Below are 17,092 nucleotides of genomic sequence, written 5' to 3'. Positions count from 1 at the left end.
TCGATAAAAACTCAGATTGCAACAAAGTGGCATATAGGAGTGAGATAGGATGGCTGGTTGAATGGTGTCACAACAATCTCACTCTCAACATCAGCAAGACCAAGGAATTGATTGTGAACATCTGGAAAAGGAGGTCTGGAGAGCACACAACAGTCCTTATTGGAGAGGGAGAGCAGCATTAAGTTCCTGAGTGCCAACATGTCGGAGGATGTGTCCTGGTCCAACACACTGATGCATTTGCAAAGGAGCCAAGCCAACAGCTCTACTTTGTTCGGAATTTGAGGAAACTTGGTATAAAATGCAAATTTCTGTACACGTACTGTTTTATCATAGCCTGGTATGGATGCTCCAGTGCACAGGATCGCAAGATTGTAGCGGGTTGTAGGTCCAGCCAGCTCCAGCACAAGCTTCCCTAGCATTGAGGACCTCTTCAAGTGGTGACGCCTGAAGAAGGTGGCTTCCATCATTAAGGACCCTCACTATCTGGGACAAGCCTTCTTCTCATTACGATCATCAAGGAGGTGAATTGGAGCCTGAAGATACACATTCAATGATTCACGATTCTTTTCTCTTCCTTTGCCATCAGATTTCTGGATGATCCATAACTCTAACCTCATTATTCCTTTTTTTTTTGCACTATTTATTTATTTTTTAATATATAGTAATTTTATGTATTTGCACTCTACTGTTACTACAAAACAGCTGATTTTACATCATATATGGTAGTGATAATTAACCTGAATCTGAAATATCATAGTTATTTGAGGCTGATATAGCTTGCTTAGCTTGTAGAAAATGTGTATTTAATAATATTTGAGTAATCTTGTATATGTTGTTTGATTAAGCATTGTTGTTAGTTTAAATAATTTATTATGGGTTATATGTATAAATGTTAATTGCATACATCATCATGCTACCATGTGATACGTGTGTGCCTCACTTAAAGCAAAGACAAAGTTACACCCATATTTCAGGCTTCCTGCATCTTCCTTTGAATTAATTTAATGTTTTGAAGTTACAAAACATAATATAAACCGGATAAAATGCAGAGCTGAAGCCAAGATCAAATTAACAAAGATCCTGCTTAATGGTAGAGTAGGCTCATGAGTCCATCTGCCCAATCACTGGTTATATTTATAATGTTCTTACATCCCAAAATCAAGTAAAAAAAATAAGAGGGTCTATAGTTCATTTCCTTGGGGCTGGAGCTCTGAAAACTTGGCCACCATTGCACAAATGCACAAAAATAGAATGGAAAATCATAACATGCCAGAAAAATACAGGCATATCATGTGCATTATATTCCGTACGGGAACTGAATTTTCCCTGTACGCTCTGTATAAGGCTACACAAGCCTATCTCCATTCATATGCCAAGACTAACTGATGTATTTATTGCAACACTGTGAGACAGCAGAGCTAGCAATCTCTTATCCTGAATGGGAATTAGAGTAATCTATCTCATCTGGGTGAAGGAATATTAATTAAAGAAAGATAATATTAATTTTATCGAAATCGAAGAAAGTGCTACAGCTTCTGTCAACAACCATCACAGCCACAGATAAAATCCAAGTAATCAATAAACAGACTGGTGCTGGAACTCTGGGTGCCTATCACTTTAACTGTCTCTAACATCAAATATAAACAGGTTTTCCAGTACCTCTCAACCCAGAATTCATTTGGTACTTACAAAGTCATCTGTAGCATCTTTGACTGCAGTGATCGTTAGCACCAACACTAAAGGCACTATAGTGGTAAACCAGGATAGGGAGGAGATATGAGGGATTAGCTGCAGGGAAAGAAAGAACAATCAGATTTATACAATGAGAGCGTTAAGCTAATCACTGATGTACTTTCACAATATTTATTTTGATTTATCCCTAATTACCCAATAATTTCTTACCTAAAAAATTAAATGTTACTATAACTCAAATTAAGTAATGTAAATAACATTATTATTTTATTACATATTAAAAAGCGGAATTATCCCATAGCATGAATCGAATGGCTGAATTAACAGGGACAGAGAACATATTTTACAACGTATAATTTGATAATCAGAGTACATTTTCATGATCAGTTTTTATTGTCCTGAAGTCCATTGTGATTACATTGAACATGAAATGTCAATCAACTAAATAGTCTCTCAGTACATAGACTCAAAATATAGTGGAATATAAACACTTGACAAAGACCAGATATATCCAATGACCCCTTTTCCTCTTTGGACACATCCGGACTTTTGTCAGTGTTTATAAATTTTATTTATATAAAATTATCTACATAAATACAGACTGTTTTCAGATAACTCTTTTCTTTTCCTTGAGAAATATCAAATACTTAATTATGGAAGTAATATTTTCCTGGTATACCAGATATGGAGGAGAAATAATCATCTGTATCAACACATTTTTAAGAGTTATTCAAAAAAATCATATTAAACAATTCACAAGGACACCAATAAGATATTTAGTTCAATGTATTGTTGATGGATCAGTCAAATCCTATAAAAACTGTTAAATTATAAACCATTTTGAATGAAGCAATATAATATGAAAAATTGAGAATGAGAGAACTAGGGCACACTCGCTATAAGGAGCTGAACATTGAACATAGTTGAAAGGAACTAAATGTCTCTTGGGTTGAGGATGACTTGCTTTCATGTGTGTAGATGCCCATGTGTGATGTTAATGTGGAATGCCAGTTATAAACCAGCTTTCACGTGGGGTTCAGAGAACACAATCTTGGTCAAATGTAAGGAGGACTAGGATGAATGGAAAGCAGGCTCTGATGGGCAGACTAAACACATACACCAATATACAGACTGTATGTGCATGTCCCTGCTCCCTTACCTCAGTTTCACCTACCCTAATCCCCTCTCACTTTCAGCATTCTTTTTTTCTACTCTTCCCACTTTCCTTTAGTATTTTTCCCCTAACTACCTCCTTCACCTCCTCCTTGCTTTCACTCCTGCTCTCCTAACTCATTCCTCTTCACTTAACCATTTTCAATCATTCAGCCTTTTTCTCATTCTCCTCTCACTCAAATTGTTCCCTCTTCCCCTCCTTCTCCACTCGTCCCCTCAAAATCCACTCTCACTCTTCTCCCACCTCTCTCTCTCCTGTATAACATTTCAGCAAATCTGTGGGCCAACTTTTAATAGCAGTGGCCAGAAAGAAGTTGCTTCCCCATAATCTCCGGGAATAAACACAAATTATAGAAACATTTACACTTCTCACTTTTTAATTATAAATTGAAAATTACAACAGCTATCTGCCTAAATTATCCCTTTAAATTAGCTTATATATTTTGCATTCAACGCTGCTCAAAAACTGATGCCTTTTTATGATATGATATTCCCACCCTCCCATTGCAACACCTACTTTCTTGTCTATCTGGTCCCAGCTCCCTAAACCACTGGCGGAACACAGCAATAGCCGGGGAATCCACCCAAGAGAAATGAAACCGAAATATTTTGTTTGTGGTCATAAATCCACTTAAAATACCTTTTGTTTTGATTACTTACATTCCTACATTATTAAACGTCAAGAGTGCCATGAATGATGGCACAAATAGATAGATTACATAAGCAGGCTTGGTGGCAATTAATCAGTTCACAAAGGTTGGTGGGTTTGCTAATATTCTAATGCTTAATGACGAGACACAATTATTTGCAAGTTCAATTTAATATGCTTAACATATTTCGAGAATGAGAATAAATAGCCATGTGGGATTTGTGGTGACCCAGGAGGCAGTGTAATACCCACTGACACTTTTGTACAAGTATGGGAGATGCCTGATGATTCAAGTGGGTGGGGAGTTTGTGGCCTGGTGAACTCTTTCCACTGTTTATGCTGGAGTTCAAGATGCATAAGCTCCAGCCTAACAATAATCCTGAATGCATCATCTTCAGTTTGAGCAGTAAAGGGTGAGTGGGAAAGTTATTTTATTTTCCAAAGAGGCTTTGTGAACATCCTCATGTCGCCACTTGCTACAAGCTAAAGGAATAAACATGCTATATATTTGGGAATTCCAGCAACCGAGAGATTGTTCCATTAAGATCTCCCTTCATACAGCATAAAAATGTCAAGACACTTGGACACAAGAGATTCTGCAGATGCTGAGATTACCCACTTCTACCACACAAATGCGCAGTGTCTTCCAGATAACAACCATCCTCTGGGTGAAAAAGTTCTGTCGCAATTTCTTTCCAACTCTCCCACTCCTCACCTCTAACCTCCGCTTTCTGATCTTGCACTTCTCTGTTTGGGGAAAAACTTCCAACTATCTACCCGCTCTGTGCACCTCGCATTTTGCATATCTCAGTCACATCCAAGCGCACTCCCCCCCCCCCCCCCCCCACCACTTGGCCTTCTCTGCGGCAAAGAAATCAACTCCAGACTCTCATCAGGACTGATACACTTCATCCTAAGTGCTATCCTGATGAATTGCCTTTGCAACTTCTCCAGCGCAATCATGACACTTACACAGTGTGGTGATCAGAAATGCATAAAATATATCTGCCATTGCTCTGCCAATTTAGTTAACAGTTCTATAAACAGTCACCCTTTTTATTTTACAAAAATAAATGCTGGAGGAACTCAGCAGGCCAGGCAGTATAGGCCAGTTCCTCCAGCATGTTCTGTGTGTTACTCGGATTTCCAGCATCCGCAGATTTTCTCTTGTTTGTGAATGAACCCTTTTGTATTTTTCTCTCCTCCTGATCTAACCAGTTTTTCCTACACTCACTCCTCGCCCAGATTACTTTTTTTCTTCTCTCTCCTCCTCCACCCTCTCCATCTGACTTTCATTCACACTCTCCTCCCATTGGTTTCCCTCATCCACTTTTCCCATCTATCCTCCCCAGCTCCCTCCCTTCAATCCATGCTATATGCTCCTCTCCTATCAAATTCCAAAATATTCATCTGATTTTACTTCCACCTATCAGCTCTCAGCTTCTGGCACCACTTCCATTCCCTTCCCCCAGCTGCCTATCAGAACTCTTCATTTAGTTTCACCTATCACCTACTAGCTCTTGCTCCACCCCTTCCCTCCACTTTTTTATACTGGTTATCTTCCCTCTTACCGTCCAAATGAAGGGTCTCTACCCAAAACATTGACTGTTCACCTCCATCATAGATGCTGCCTGACATACTGTAATTCCTCCAAATATTTTGTGTGTCACTCCAGATTCCAGCACCTGCAATCTCTTGTGTCTCTGTAGATTAATTCTCAGCCTCAGTAACTTCCCCACCAATGATGTTAGACTCATAGGCCTATAGACACCAGGGTTATCTCTGCTCCTTTTCTTTAATAAGGGCACCACAATATTCAGTCATTAGACATCACACCAGTGACTGGAGAAGATACAAGTATCTCTGTCAGGGCCCCAGCAAACTCCTCCCTTTCCTTTTACTGCAGCCTAACAAACATCAAGGGAGGCCCTGGAGATTGATTCCCCCTTTAAGCCTGCTAAAGTACTTAGTATCTCCTCCTTTTAAATGCTAACATTCCAGAATTTCATAATGACCTTCCCTGAGTTCTTCGGATGCAATGATCTTCCCCTCAAGGAATACAGATGGGAAGTATTTATGCAAGACCTCACCTGTGTCCTCTATCCTCATGCACCGATTGCTACATTGCCCTCTTTCCTCAAATATTCCTTAAACCTGTCTCTCATTGACATGTTTGATTTTGGCATCTTCCTCCTTCCTTTCCAGTCCTGAAGAAGGGTCTCAGCCCGAAATGTTGACTGTTTATTCATTTCGAAGATGCTGCCTGACCTGCTGAGTTCCTCCAGCATTTTGTGTGTGTTTCTCAGGTTTCCAGTATCCACAGACTTTCTCATGTTTGTGATTGGCATATAATATCCTTTCTCTGCTCTCCTAATTTCTTTCTTGTACCCAACATGCTTTCTATGTTCCCTGAGGACCTTTCTGATACTGAATGAAACACCTTGCTCTAACGATGTCCTGCCATCCAGGACTGTAATACAAGCTCCAGGATATACAATTAAGAACAGACATGGGATGTATTCTACATTTATTCCTAAAAATACAAACCTGTAAGAGCAACAGGAACAAGAAGTATGCGTTGGCAACCCGTTGGAACTGCTCAAACAAGTTAATAGGCAGAAATGTGATAATGTTGTATTTTGAGGTCTTGATGCGGTTACTCTGAAAAAATATAAAATAAATAATTCAACAATATTTAAACACAGTTGACAACTACAGCTGAATTTTCCAATTAATGTTAAATATAATTTACTCACACATCAACTATACAAAACAACTTACACATGTAAACAGTAACAGTTCACAGACGCAGCTTTTAATATTAAAGATTTATAACATTTTCCAAAAGTCTTTACTGTATCTTTTGTTCTCAATGTTACTGGTGCAATGTTCAGTGTTCGCCTACAATACTGAAAGGCACTGGCTTCCTCCTACCATAATACTATTTACCTCTCAAGTCCAACGTGAACTTCTCCTTGGCCGATACTGTTCAATTATTATCTCTGCACCTTGGAGGCATCAGCAAAAGGCCTTGTGCCAGTGTTGACATGTAAACTCAAAAGCAACGGCCACACTATCATTTTAACAAAGCAGACGACTACCTGATTCTGATGCCAGTCCATGTCTGGGTCATTGTGAGGCGTTTCTGCTGCCAGTGGTTAAGTATAGATAATGGTGGAGTGGAAGACTGTTCATTGCTGGACAGCAGTGATCTTCAGTTTAGATACGAAGGCATGAGGGCAATACCTCTTAATTAAACACATACAGCTCAGAATAAAGCTGTTATGTTTTGTAACTTCAAAACATTAAAACTAATTCAAAGGAAGACTCTGGAGTCCGAAATGCAGGTCCAACTTCTAGTTTACTTTAAGCAAGGTGCGCACATAACACATGGTAGCATGATAATGTCTGCAATTAATGGATTTTTACATACAACTACTACTGAAGCGGACAAGAATGCTTAAACAACCTATACAAGAAAACCCAAACATTATTGAAATAATAAATTTACAACACAGACCCTTTGGACAACTGAGTTCATCTCAACCATTTATCAGCTATTTACAGTTACCCTGTACTAATCCGATTTTATTCTTTCCACATTCCTATCAACTTCTCCCAAAGACCACCACTCTCCTACAAAGCAGGGGTAATTCACAATGGCCCAAGTATCTACCAACCCATATATCTTTGGGTGTGGGAGGAAGCCAGTCGCTGGTTGACGCCTTACACAATGTTTATTGGCATCCTTCAAGTTGACGTGTGAGGCCCACCCGAGTACAGCCGGTTGATACTAGCCAGTTTCTGAGTTGCGTACGGAAGCAGGCCCCTTGTCTTCCTTGCCAGAATTCCTCCTTAACACTCCAGACAATATTCAGTCAAATGGGTTATTGGGCTGCTTTACCGCCAGAGGATGGTCCTTAAATTGGACTCCACTGCATCAGTTTACAACCTGTTCATTTGTTATGTGCAGTTACGATGTAGGTGATCATGGTCTTCCCATTATCATGATTGCTCTTGGCAAATTCAACAGAAGTGGTCTGCCATTGCCTTCTTCTGGGTCGTGTCTTTACAAGGTGGGTGACCCCAGCACTGATCAATACTCTTCAGAGATTGTCTGCCTGGCGTTAATGATCACATAACCAGGACTTGTGATATGCCCCAGCTGCTCATACGACCGTCCACCTCCTGCTCCCACGGCTTCATGTGACCCTGATTGGGGGGCGAAACAGGTGCTACACCTTGCCCAAGGGTGACTTGCAGGCTAGCGGAGGGAAGGAGCGCCTTACACCTCCTTTGGTAGAGATGCATCTCCACACCGCCATTCTGTTTCACCGTATAAAATGTCCATAATGAAATCCTATTTCACCTCACAAACCGAGCAATATATGTTGTCTGCACAGTTCCAATAATAACTATTCGATAACAAGCAAAATAATTAATGCAACAATATGAGCAGTGTAGGAATACATAAGAGCACAGCTGGAGTACTGTTTACAGTTCTGGTTGGCACACCTCCTTGCTCACTAACTTATACTGCCTATTATACTGCAGGGTGAAATTCAAACTATTTTATGCACAACCACCTAATTTGATTTAGGTATGTAAACAACCAAAATACTGGGATAAACATTAACAAATAGAAACAAAATCCTCTGTAATTTACCCAAAACATTTTTAACTAATGGCCAGAATGATCTACAGTAATTTGGCATCTTACGATGGTCAAAATACCATCCTTTGCATCCAATAACACACTTTTGAGCCCAGTTACAGTTGTAATATAGGAAACACCACAGCTAATTTGTCCCACAGCTCTCTCACAAACAGCAGTGCTAATGGCTAACTAATCTGTTTTCCCATTGCTGATTTGCCAAAACAATCGACAACATGACAATGAGGACAACACGTTTATAGGTATTACAGTCACAAAACAAATCAGTTAACAACTGCCCACCAGTTGGAGTCAATGTATTTATATACAACTAAGCTTCTGAAATTCAGAATTTAGTGAAATTAGTTGGTGCCTTTATATAAAAGTGAGGAATAAACAACGTATGAGAAATACATCAGTCTGCTTAGTATAGTCCGTGAGAGCATAGTTAATAGTTCTGGTCCTCACATCTCTAAATAATGCATTTCAATACTCTTTTATCTGATTAAAATAATCTTTTGCGAAATAAATGTTAATATTTACCACCAGCATTTGGAATGGCCACCTCAGCAGTGATGATAAAATCTCCTGGAAGCAGTTATGGAAGTAATGGATTCATTTTTGAAAAACAAGTTAAATAAATACGTCATGATTGTCAGAGCTTTGATCTGATAGCTTTTCCGAGGAAACTCTTGGAACATTATCATGAACTACAGCAAGGCTGTACATAAAAGAGTGCTTGCTTTTTACAAGACTCATCCCAATTACTTCTCATGCATTGTTCTCTCTAAGCTGCACGGCGCACGGCGCACGGCTGGGCAGTAACTGAAAAGCTCCTGCACACAAAGCCTTTGTTGCCACTCAGCTGGAATTTTCTAATATATAATGTTTTATTAAAGTGCTGTGCAGTTTTCAGGCCATGGAAAATTCTCCTGCTCAGAGCAACAGCTGGTCTGCGCAGCTCTAAAAAAAATGAAGGAATGTGGCTGTCATGTAGAACAAAAGATCACATAGGTACTTTTTAAGTTGAAGCATTTAGCTCAAGACAGAGTCAGTGAACAACACGGCCAAAGGCGACGTCCTGCAGGCAGTTCACAAAACTACTTCTTCTTTCAACTATGATTCTACTAACTAAGCTGCGTGTGACTGGACCCTGTAATTTACACTCTGCTGTTGTGTTTTTGGATCGATTGAGCAATCTGGCACTTGGCTGTCTCTGAGGGAGCCGAGTGAGGTTTGGAGCGGAGTGTGCAGCCTGGAGGTCAGGAAGCCTGGAGATGGAGTGCGAGCCCATGATCAACTCCATTGCTTTTCCATGAATGAGGCATCAAGCAAGGTTAAAGTCAACGAGGACCACAGCAGAGGATAGGAAGGTGTTTGGCACTGTCTATATGCGTTTGCTCAGACTTCCTCTCCCTATTGCTAGCTGTTGTCAGAGGAAAGCGCAGGAGTCTTGGGTTCCACATTGCAAGGATTGATAAGAGAGGCTGAGGACTCATTTTGGTGGGCTTTAGGGTTCATGTTAGATGTGTTCCTAGATTGTTGTTACTCTTATTTTTGCAGTTTTTGAGCGGTTTGATCAGGGCAATCAATGCATTCTGGGGTGCTTCAGCGAAGAATGATTTGCCCTGTGGCCTGCAGTGGGCTAGCAGCGTGACAGTGAAATGAACTAAACTGAATACTACTGGACTCCTAGCAACATGCACAAAATGCTGGAGGAACTCAGCCAGCCAGGCAGCAACTATGGAAAAGAGTACAGTTTTGACACTTCTGGCCGAGACCCTTTTTCTTGTTTGTGATTACTCCTGATCTGATGTTTGATATTCTACATGTTGTCTGCGCAATTTGTTCTTCTAATGCGCGTTGGGTGTTTGATGTTTTCTTGAACAGGTTCTGTGGTGTTTCTTTGTTTCGTGGCTGCCTGTGGGAGGTCGATTCTCAGTATTGTATTCTGTATACATACTTTGTTAATAACTGTACTTTGAATCTTTGAATTTGATATGAAAACATTGTAAAGCATAAACTTCCAATATCTAGAAATACAATTAACTAAAAAAAATTCAGTCTGATATTTACACTCTGGAATAAAAGCAGGAAATACCAGAAACAATTAGCAGGCCAGGCAGCACCTGGAGTCTCCAATGGAGTCAGACACAAATTAGCAGAGGCAGACTCAGTAAGCTTCTTGTTCTTCCCAGGATACAGACCACTTCTCAAACCTCATTTGCTGTTGCCAGACAGCAGCCCATCTCCGTCCTCTGCCAATACTCTCACAGTAGATCAAATCTCACCATGACAACCCAGTTCTGGTCAGCCATTCGTCCACCTAACTCAATTACGCTCACCTATAGCAAGAGTGCTCCAACCTATATAAAGCTCACGGGCAGCTGCTCGTGAGGTAAGCAGCAAGTGCCATTCCATCACTGCCCTCAGCTAGAAATTTGAGGGGGCAACACTGTCTCCTTCCTAACTAAGGAATGATGGCTTGAAATGTTAACTGTATCTCTTGCCACACTGCCCAGCCTATTGTGTATCTCTAGCATTTTGTTTCAGTTTCAGACCCCTCCCCGCCATTACCCTAACACTTTCACTCATTGATCCTTGAACTTCACCACTACTTCCCATTCTCCTAAACCGACTGCCCAAAAGGTATTCATTCAAGCAACCACCTATTGATCTCATCATGATCAGGCCCTGATGATGACCCATTTCCTAATCTGCAGCTGTTTCCTGCCTACAGGTCCCAATACACAAACCCAAATTGCCTAATGGCCCTCAAACAAAGACAAAATCCCTGACATAGCTCTTTCTTACCCCATATCTTGCACTATTTTCCTTCACTTCATGCACAGAATGGAAAAAAGCAGACGAGTGCCTCAAGCCGTCATAAATTTTATTAGCACCGAATGAAGGGAAATCAGAAAACTACTATCGTGCTGAAGATCTGAAATAAAAAGAAAATGCTGAAGATACTTAAGAAGCTGTGCAACATCTGTGGAAAGTGAAACATATGTTATACAGTAAGTCAAAAGCCTATAGGAGGCTCATAATCAAGTTGTTTGCTCTCCAGTGAAAGATTTAAATGGCCCCATGAAGGCTATATGTTTCTAAATCAATGTTTTTAAAAAATGTAAAGAAAACACCTACATTATGCTTCTTTGTCACAGCGAAACCTTGCTGTAGACAAGATCTCATCAGCAGTCTCATACAGGCTGTGCAACCAGTTACTTTGCTGTTGCAATTCCATGGGTACTCCCACTGTTTCTTCCCTATTACCATCAGGTTCTTGACCAACCCAGTAAACTCTAACACTATCTAGATGATATTTCACTTACTCTCAACTTGCACTAATGTTATGTTTATACTAATGTATTTTTGTCATGTAAATTATGCATACATGTTAAATAAAGTCTATGTCACCTTATGCTTGTGAATGTTGTCATATACAGTGCTACTGCTGCAAAAAGTTAGTTTTCATGGAATTAATACCCTGGGTATGTATGTCTATGACAATACACTTAACCTTGACTTGCACTTGACTGATCCTGCAGTTTGATCATGCAGTGGGTTCACCTGAACATTATCCATTTCATTTCATTCGATTATCTTAGTCCTTAAGGCATTTACACAAATACAATGGTTTGATTTTATTTCTTACAACAGTCAAAGAAAAAATCATTTCTGTCTATTCATGGGGACTGTATCCTGCAGCAGTTTTGTATTTGTTTGAGGAAAAATCATTTCCACTGAGATTCAATTTAAAATTGTCATCAAGAGAGCGGTTATGAATAACCATTTTGCACAAAAGATCATAAGGACATGAAATGATCTACCAGAAATAATGGTGTCAATTGAACCACTAAGTTAATAATTAAAAGGGAAGCAGATAAATTGCGGGTTCACAGAATGATACCCATGTCAACAATGCAGTAGAGACATTTTCTAGTTAACTAGCCCCACTACCTTGTTTTGTCTTTATTACCCTGTATTATCATTACTTTTCAACTATTTATTCAAATATCTTTTGAATTTTGATGCTGAATTTGTTTCCACTATTTCTTTCAGCCATGGTATTCAAAACCACCACAACTTGCATCTATTATATTTGCCAATGCAGTCTTGATTTCTTTTATCAATCACAGTAATCTGCGTCCTCTGATTACCAACTCTGCTTCTTAAATCCAACATCAAAGCAATTGATAGATTCAATACTGTCTATCAAATCTCCTCACCATTTCCCATATATACAGTGGCATGCAAAAGTTTGGGCACCCCTGGTCAAAATTTCTATTACTATGAATAGTTAAGTGAATAGAAGATGAACTGATCTCCAAAAGTCATAAAGTTAAAGATGATACATTCTTTTCAACATTTTAAGCAAGATTAATGTATTATTTTTGATTTGTACAATTTTAGAGTGGAAAAAAAGGAAAGGAGCACCATACAAAAGTTTGGGCACCCCAAGAGAATTGAGCTCTCAGTTAACTTTTACCAAGGTGTCAGACCTTAATTAGCTTGTTAGGGCTACGGCTTGTTTACAGTCATCGTTAGGAAAGGCCAGGTGATGCAAATTTCAAAGCTTTATAAATACCCTAACTCCTCAAACCTTGTCCCAACAATCAGCAGCCATGGGCTCCTCTAAGCAGCTGCCAGGCACTCTGAAAATTAAAATAAATGATGCCCACAAAGCAGAAGGCTATAAGAAGATAGCAAAGTGTTTTCAGGTAGCCGTTTCCTCAGTTCGTAATGTAATTAAGAAATGGCATTTAACAGGAATGGTGGAGGTCAAGTTGAGGTCTGGAAGACCAAGAAATATTTCTCAGAGAACTGCTCGTAGGATTGCTAGAAAGGCAAATCAAAACCCTGTTTGACTGCAAAAGACCTTCAGGAAGATTTAGCTACTCTGGAGTGGTGGTGCACTGTTCTACTGTGCAGCGACACCTGAAGAAATATGACCTTCATGGAAGAGTCATCAGAAGAAAACCTTTCCTGTGTCCTCACTACAAAATTCAGTGTCAGAAGCTTGCAAGGGAACATCTAAACAAGCCTGATGCATTTTGGAAACAAGTCCTGTGGACTGATGAAGTTAAAATAGAACTTTTTGGCCGCAATGAGCAAAGCTATGTTTGGAGAAAAAAGGGTGCAGAATTTCATGAAAAGAACAGCTCTGCAACTGTTAAACATAGGGGCAGATCGATCATGTTTTGGGCTTGTGTTGCAGCCAGTGGCATGGGGAACATTTCACTGGTAGAGGGAAGAATGAATTCAATTAAATACCAGCAAATTCTGGAAGCACACATTACACCGTCTGTTAAAAAGCTGAAGATGAAAAGAGAATGGCTTCTACAACAGGATAATGATCCTAAACACACCTCAAAATGGGAACAAATGGGCTGCCTCCTCAGCCATTTGCTGTAGTGCCAATATTGCACTGGTTTGCAACACACACAAAATGCTGCAGGTACTCAGCAGACCAAGCAGCATGTATGGAAAATAGTCGATGTTTTGGACCAAGACCCTTCATCAGGACGGGAAGAGAAGATGAGAAATTAGTGCAAGAAGGTGGGGGGGGGGGAGGGAAGGATAAAGTACAAAGTGGTAGCTGATAGATAAAACTGGAAGAGGGGTATGGGTGATGTAAAGAGCTAGGAGCCTGATAGGTGAAAGAAATAAAGGGCTGGAGAAGGAGGAATCTGATGGGAGAGAGTAGAAGACCATGGAAGAAAGGAAAGGGGGAGGAGCACCAGAGGGAGGTGATGGGCAGGTAATGAGGTGAGAGAGGAAAACGAGAATGAGAATGTTGTGTGTGGGGGGGGGGGAGGGGGCATAATTACTGGAAGTTCAAGAAATCGATGTTCGTGCCATCAGTTCGGAGGCTACCCAGATGGAATACAAGATGTTGCTCCTCCAACCTGAATGTGGCCTCATTGTGGCAGTAGAGAAGGCCATGCTTCTCGATTCCCTCTGTCACCATATCAGCTTCCCAGCTCTTTATTTCACCCCTCCTCCTCTCCCAATTTCACCCATCACCTACCACCTTGTACTTCTTCCTCACCTCCCCCCACTTTCTTGCTCTAACTTCTCATCTTTTTACCAGTCCTGATGGAGGGTCTTGGCCCAAAACTTTGACTATTTACTCTTTTCAATAGATACTGACTGGCTTGCTGAGTTCCTCCAACATTTTGTGCGGATTGCTTGGATTTCCAGCATCCGCAGATTTACTTGTCATTGCACTGGTCTGTGTCAGTTCTATTACAGGAGAGTGATTTGAAAGTGTGGTAGACACCCATATTGACATTTCACTCATATTTTTGCTTTTACTTCAAAGGATCCTTCAAACATAACCCCACCACCGGTTTTCTTCTTCACTTCTTCATTTTCTGCATTTTCTAGTTGGGACCGCTCACTTTGCGGCTCTCTGATCCGCTCTTCCATTCCCACCCTTCATTCCCCACCCCATAGCACCTTCCCATGCAACCGGAGGAGATGCAATATCTGTCCATTCATCTCTTCCTTTCTCACCATCCAGGTGAGGAAATGATTCATTTGCATTTCATTAAATCCAATCTAATCAGTTAGTCCTGACGAAGGGTCTCGGCCCGAAACTTCGACCGCACCTCTTCCTAGAGATGCTGCCTGGCCTGCTGCGTTCACCAGCAACTTTTATGTGCGTCCCATGCAGTCCTACCCTCTATTGCCCATGGACCCAGTACCCTTGACGTGCATTGAAGGGAATTCTAATTGCAATTAGTTCTTGTACTTTGTGACAGAATATAGTAAACCTATAGCTTATCTATTTTACATGCTAATGCACGAGACCTTGACTTGGAATAAATCACTCTTCGAATAAACTCTTCTCCGGCTTCCAGCCAGGTACAGGTATCGATCTTCAGGAAGATGGCAGAGTTTGTCATTGAAAAGTCAGTAAAGTACCTGTAGCCGACTGGAAGCCCAAGAAGAGTTTATTTGTTACATACACTGGGAAAGTATTAGATCCTTTTTCAAATCACTCTTCGTTGTTACCTGGACAGAAATCCGGGAACTCCCTTCCTGACAGTACTGTTGGGGGCGGGGGGGGGGCCTTCATCTCAAGAACTAGATCGTTCAAGAGGGCAGCTTCCTATCTGCTTCAGAAGGGCAATTAGAGTTAGGTACTATGTGTTAGCCTCACTAACAATACCAGCGTCTCATAAACAAAATAGGATTTTTCATAACCTGTTCACTGCTTAACCTGCTAAATATCCAAATTGATTAATTTAGCTTGAGACCCCTTTGTGTTGGGCACATGGTCAAGTGGTTAAGATGTCTGTCTAGTGATTTGAAGGTCACTAGTTCGAGCCTCAGTTGTGGCAGCATGTTTGTGTCCTTGAGCAAGGCACTTAATCACACATTGCTCCAGTCTGTGCGGGGAGTGGCACCCCATACAGACTTCCAATCTGCGCCTTGTAAGGCATGAAAATGCCCGACGCAGGCCTCTCATGGTCTGAGTCAATGTTCCCCCTCCCACCTTCCCCCCCCCCCAGCCAATTGAAGCCTCCAGTTTCTAGTCAAGGATGCGAATGCTGTGTTCCTCTTCATCCTCTATTTTCAACTTAAACAATGTAGTTTATGGTCGATATTTTGACCTTCAGGCCTTGTGCTTCACTCAGTTTCTTATCTAGAATTAAGGAACACAGTCCCTCCCCATTATCCCAGTCTATTACTGGAAAGTTAACATCGGCTATCACTTGGAGTCCGCACAGTGAAACAGCCAGTGGAGTTGCTGCCTCACGGCTCCTGCCACCTGGGTTTAACCATAACTCTTGGTGCTGTCTGTGTGGAGTCTGCATGCACCCCTGTGATGACCCAGGGTTCCACTGAGCATGCCAGTTTCCACACACATCCCAATAACCTGTGCATTGATAGGTTCTGTAGCCAGTGTAAGCTATGCTAAGCGTGTAGGTGAGTGGCAGAATCTGGGGAGGGGGAGTTGTGGGATTTGTGCATAGTATAAAATAGGATTAGCATAATGGGAACTTGATTATCAGAATGGATTTAAAGGGTTGAAAGTGCTTCATGACTCTCTATGATTATAACCCTCCAAACATCTTTAATTATAAAGATATATCAAATCATGTCTTTTCTACAGACCCCTTCACCAATCGTCCCCATCAATATTGTCCAGATGTGCTTCTATAATCATACCTACTTTTTCATTCTCTATCTCACTTGAAAAGATTATACTAAATTATTTTCCGCATGATATGATTCAATTTCAGGGCAAGTTTCCACTTGGCTCTTCACATCTTGCTGGATGACAGCATTATTGGCATCTATACTTGAACAGTGTAATCCCTGCATGCTTCTACTCCCCAGAACAGAAAAGAGGACATTATAACACAATAGAGGCATTTCAACCCTCAATGTTATGCCAAGATTTCAATCTACTCCACAATCAATCTAACCATCCTTTCCTACATAGAACAAAATGCTCCATTATTTTTTCATCTGTGTACCAGGGTGCACAAATCTAAGTCTCTGAATTGTCTCTAAAGTATCTACCATTACCCCAGGCAGTGTATTCCAGGCAATTATCAATATGTGTAAAATAAACTAACTTTGACATCTCACTTAATCTTTCCTCCAATCACCTTGAAAGGATGCCTTCTGATATTAGCTATTGCTGCCTTCGGGAAAAGGAACTGGCTGGTCACTCTACCTCTGCCTCTCGTAATCTTCTACACCTCTAACAAGTTGCTTGTCATCCTCCTTCAATCCAAAGAGAAAAGCCATAGCTCATTCAACATTTCTTCATAAAACACATTCTCTAATCCAGGCAGGATCCTGGCAAACTTCCTCCGCACCTTCCCTAAAGTTTCCACATACTTCCAGTAATGAAGTGACCAGAACTGAGCACAATATTCAAGTGTGGTCTAACCAGATTT

General features: G+C 40.7%; 1 protein-coding gene across 4 annotated transcripts in view; it reads right to left on the bottom strand.

Annotated features, from left to right (window-relative positions):
* atp8b4 (ATPase phospholipid transporting 8B4) overlaps positions 1-17,092 on the bottom strand; it is a 304,768-nt gene that overhangs the window by 117,319 nt on the left and 170,357 nt on the right. For all 4 annotated transcript variants that reach the window (XM_072278231.1, XM_072278233.1, XM_072278230.1 and 1 more), the window contains 2 exons: positions 6,062-6,175; positions 1,690-1,788 (listed from right to left, as the gene is read on the bottom strand). In XM_072278231.1, coding sequence (XP_072134332.1) covers positions 1,690-1,788; positions 6,062-6,175 — 213 coding nt within the window. The remainder of the gene's footprint in view (positions 1-1,689; positions 1,789-6,061; positions 6,176-17,092) is intronic.

This window comes from Mobula birostris, chromosome 14 (assembly GCF_030028105.1).
Source record: "Mobula birostris isolate sMobBir1 chromosome 14, sMobBir1.hap1, whole genome shotgun sequence".
NCBI lineage: Eukaryota > Metazoa > Chordata > Chondrichthyes > Myliobatiformes > Myliobatidae > Mobula > Mobula birostris.
Note: the sequence above shows the minus strand (reverse complement) of the source record. Positions and strands in the feature narration are given on the sequence as shown.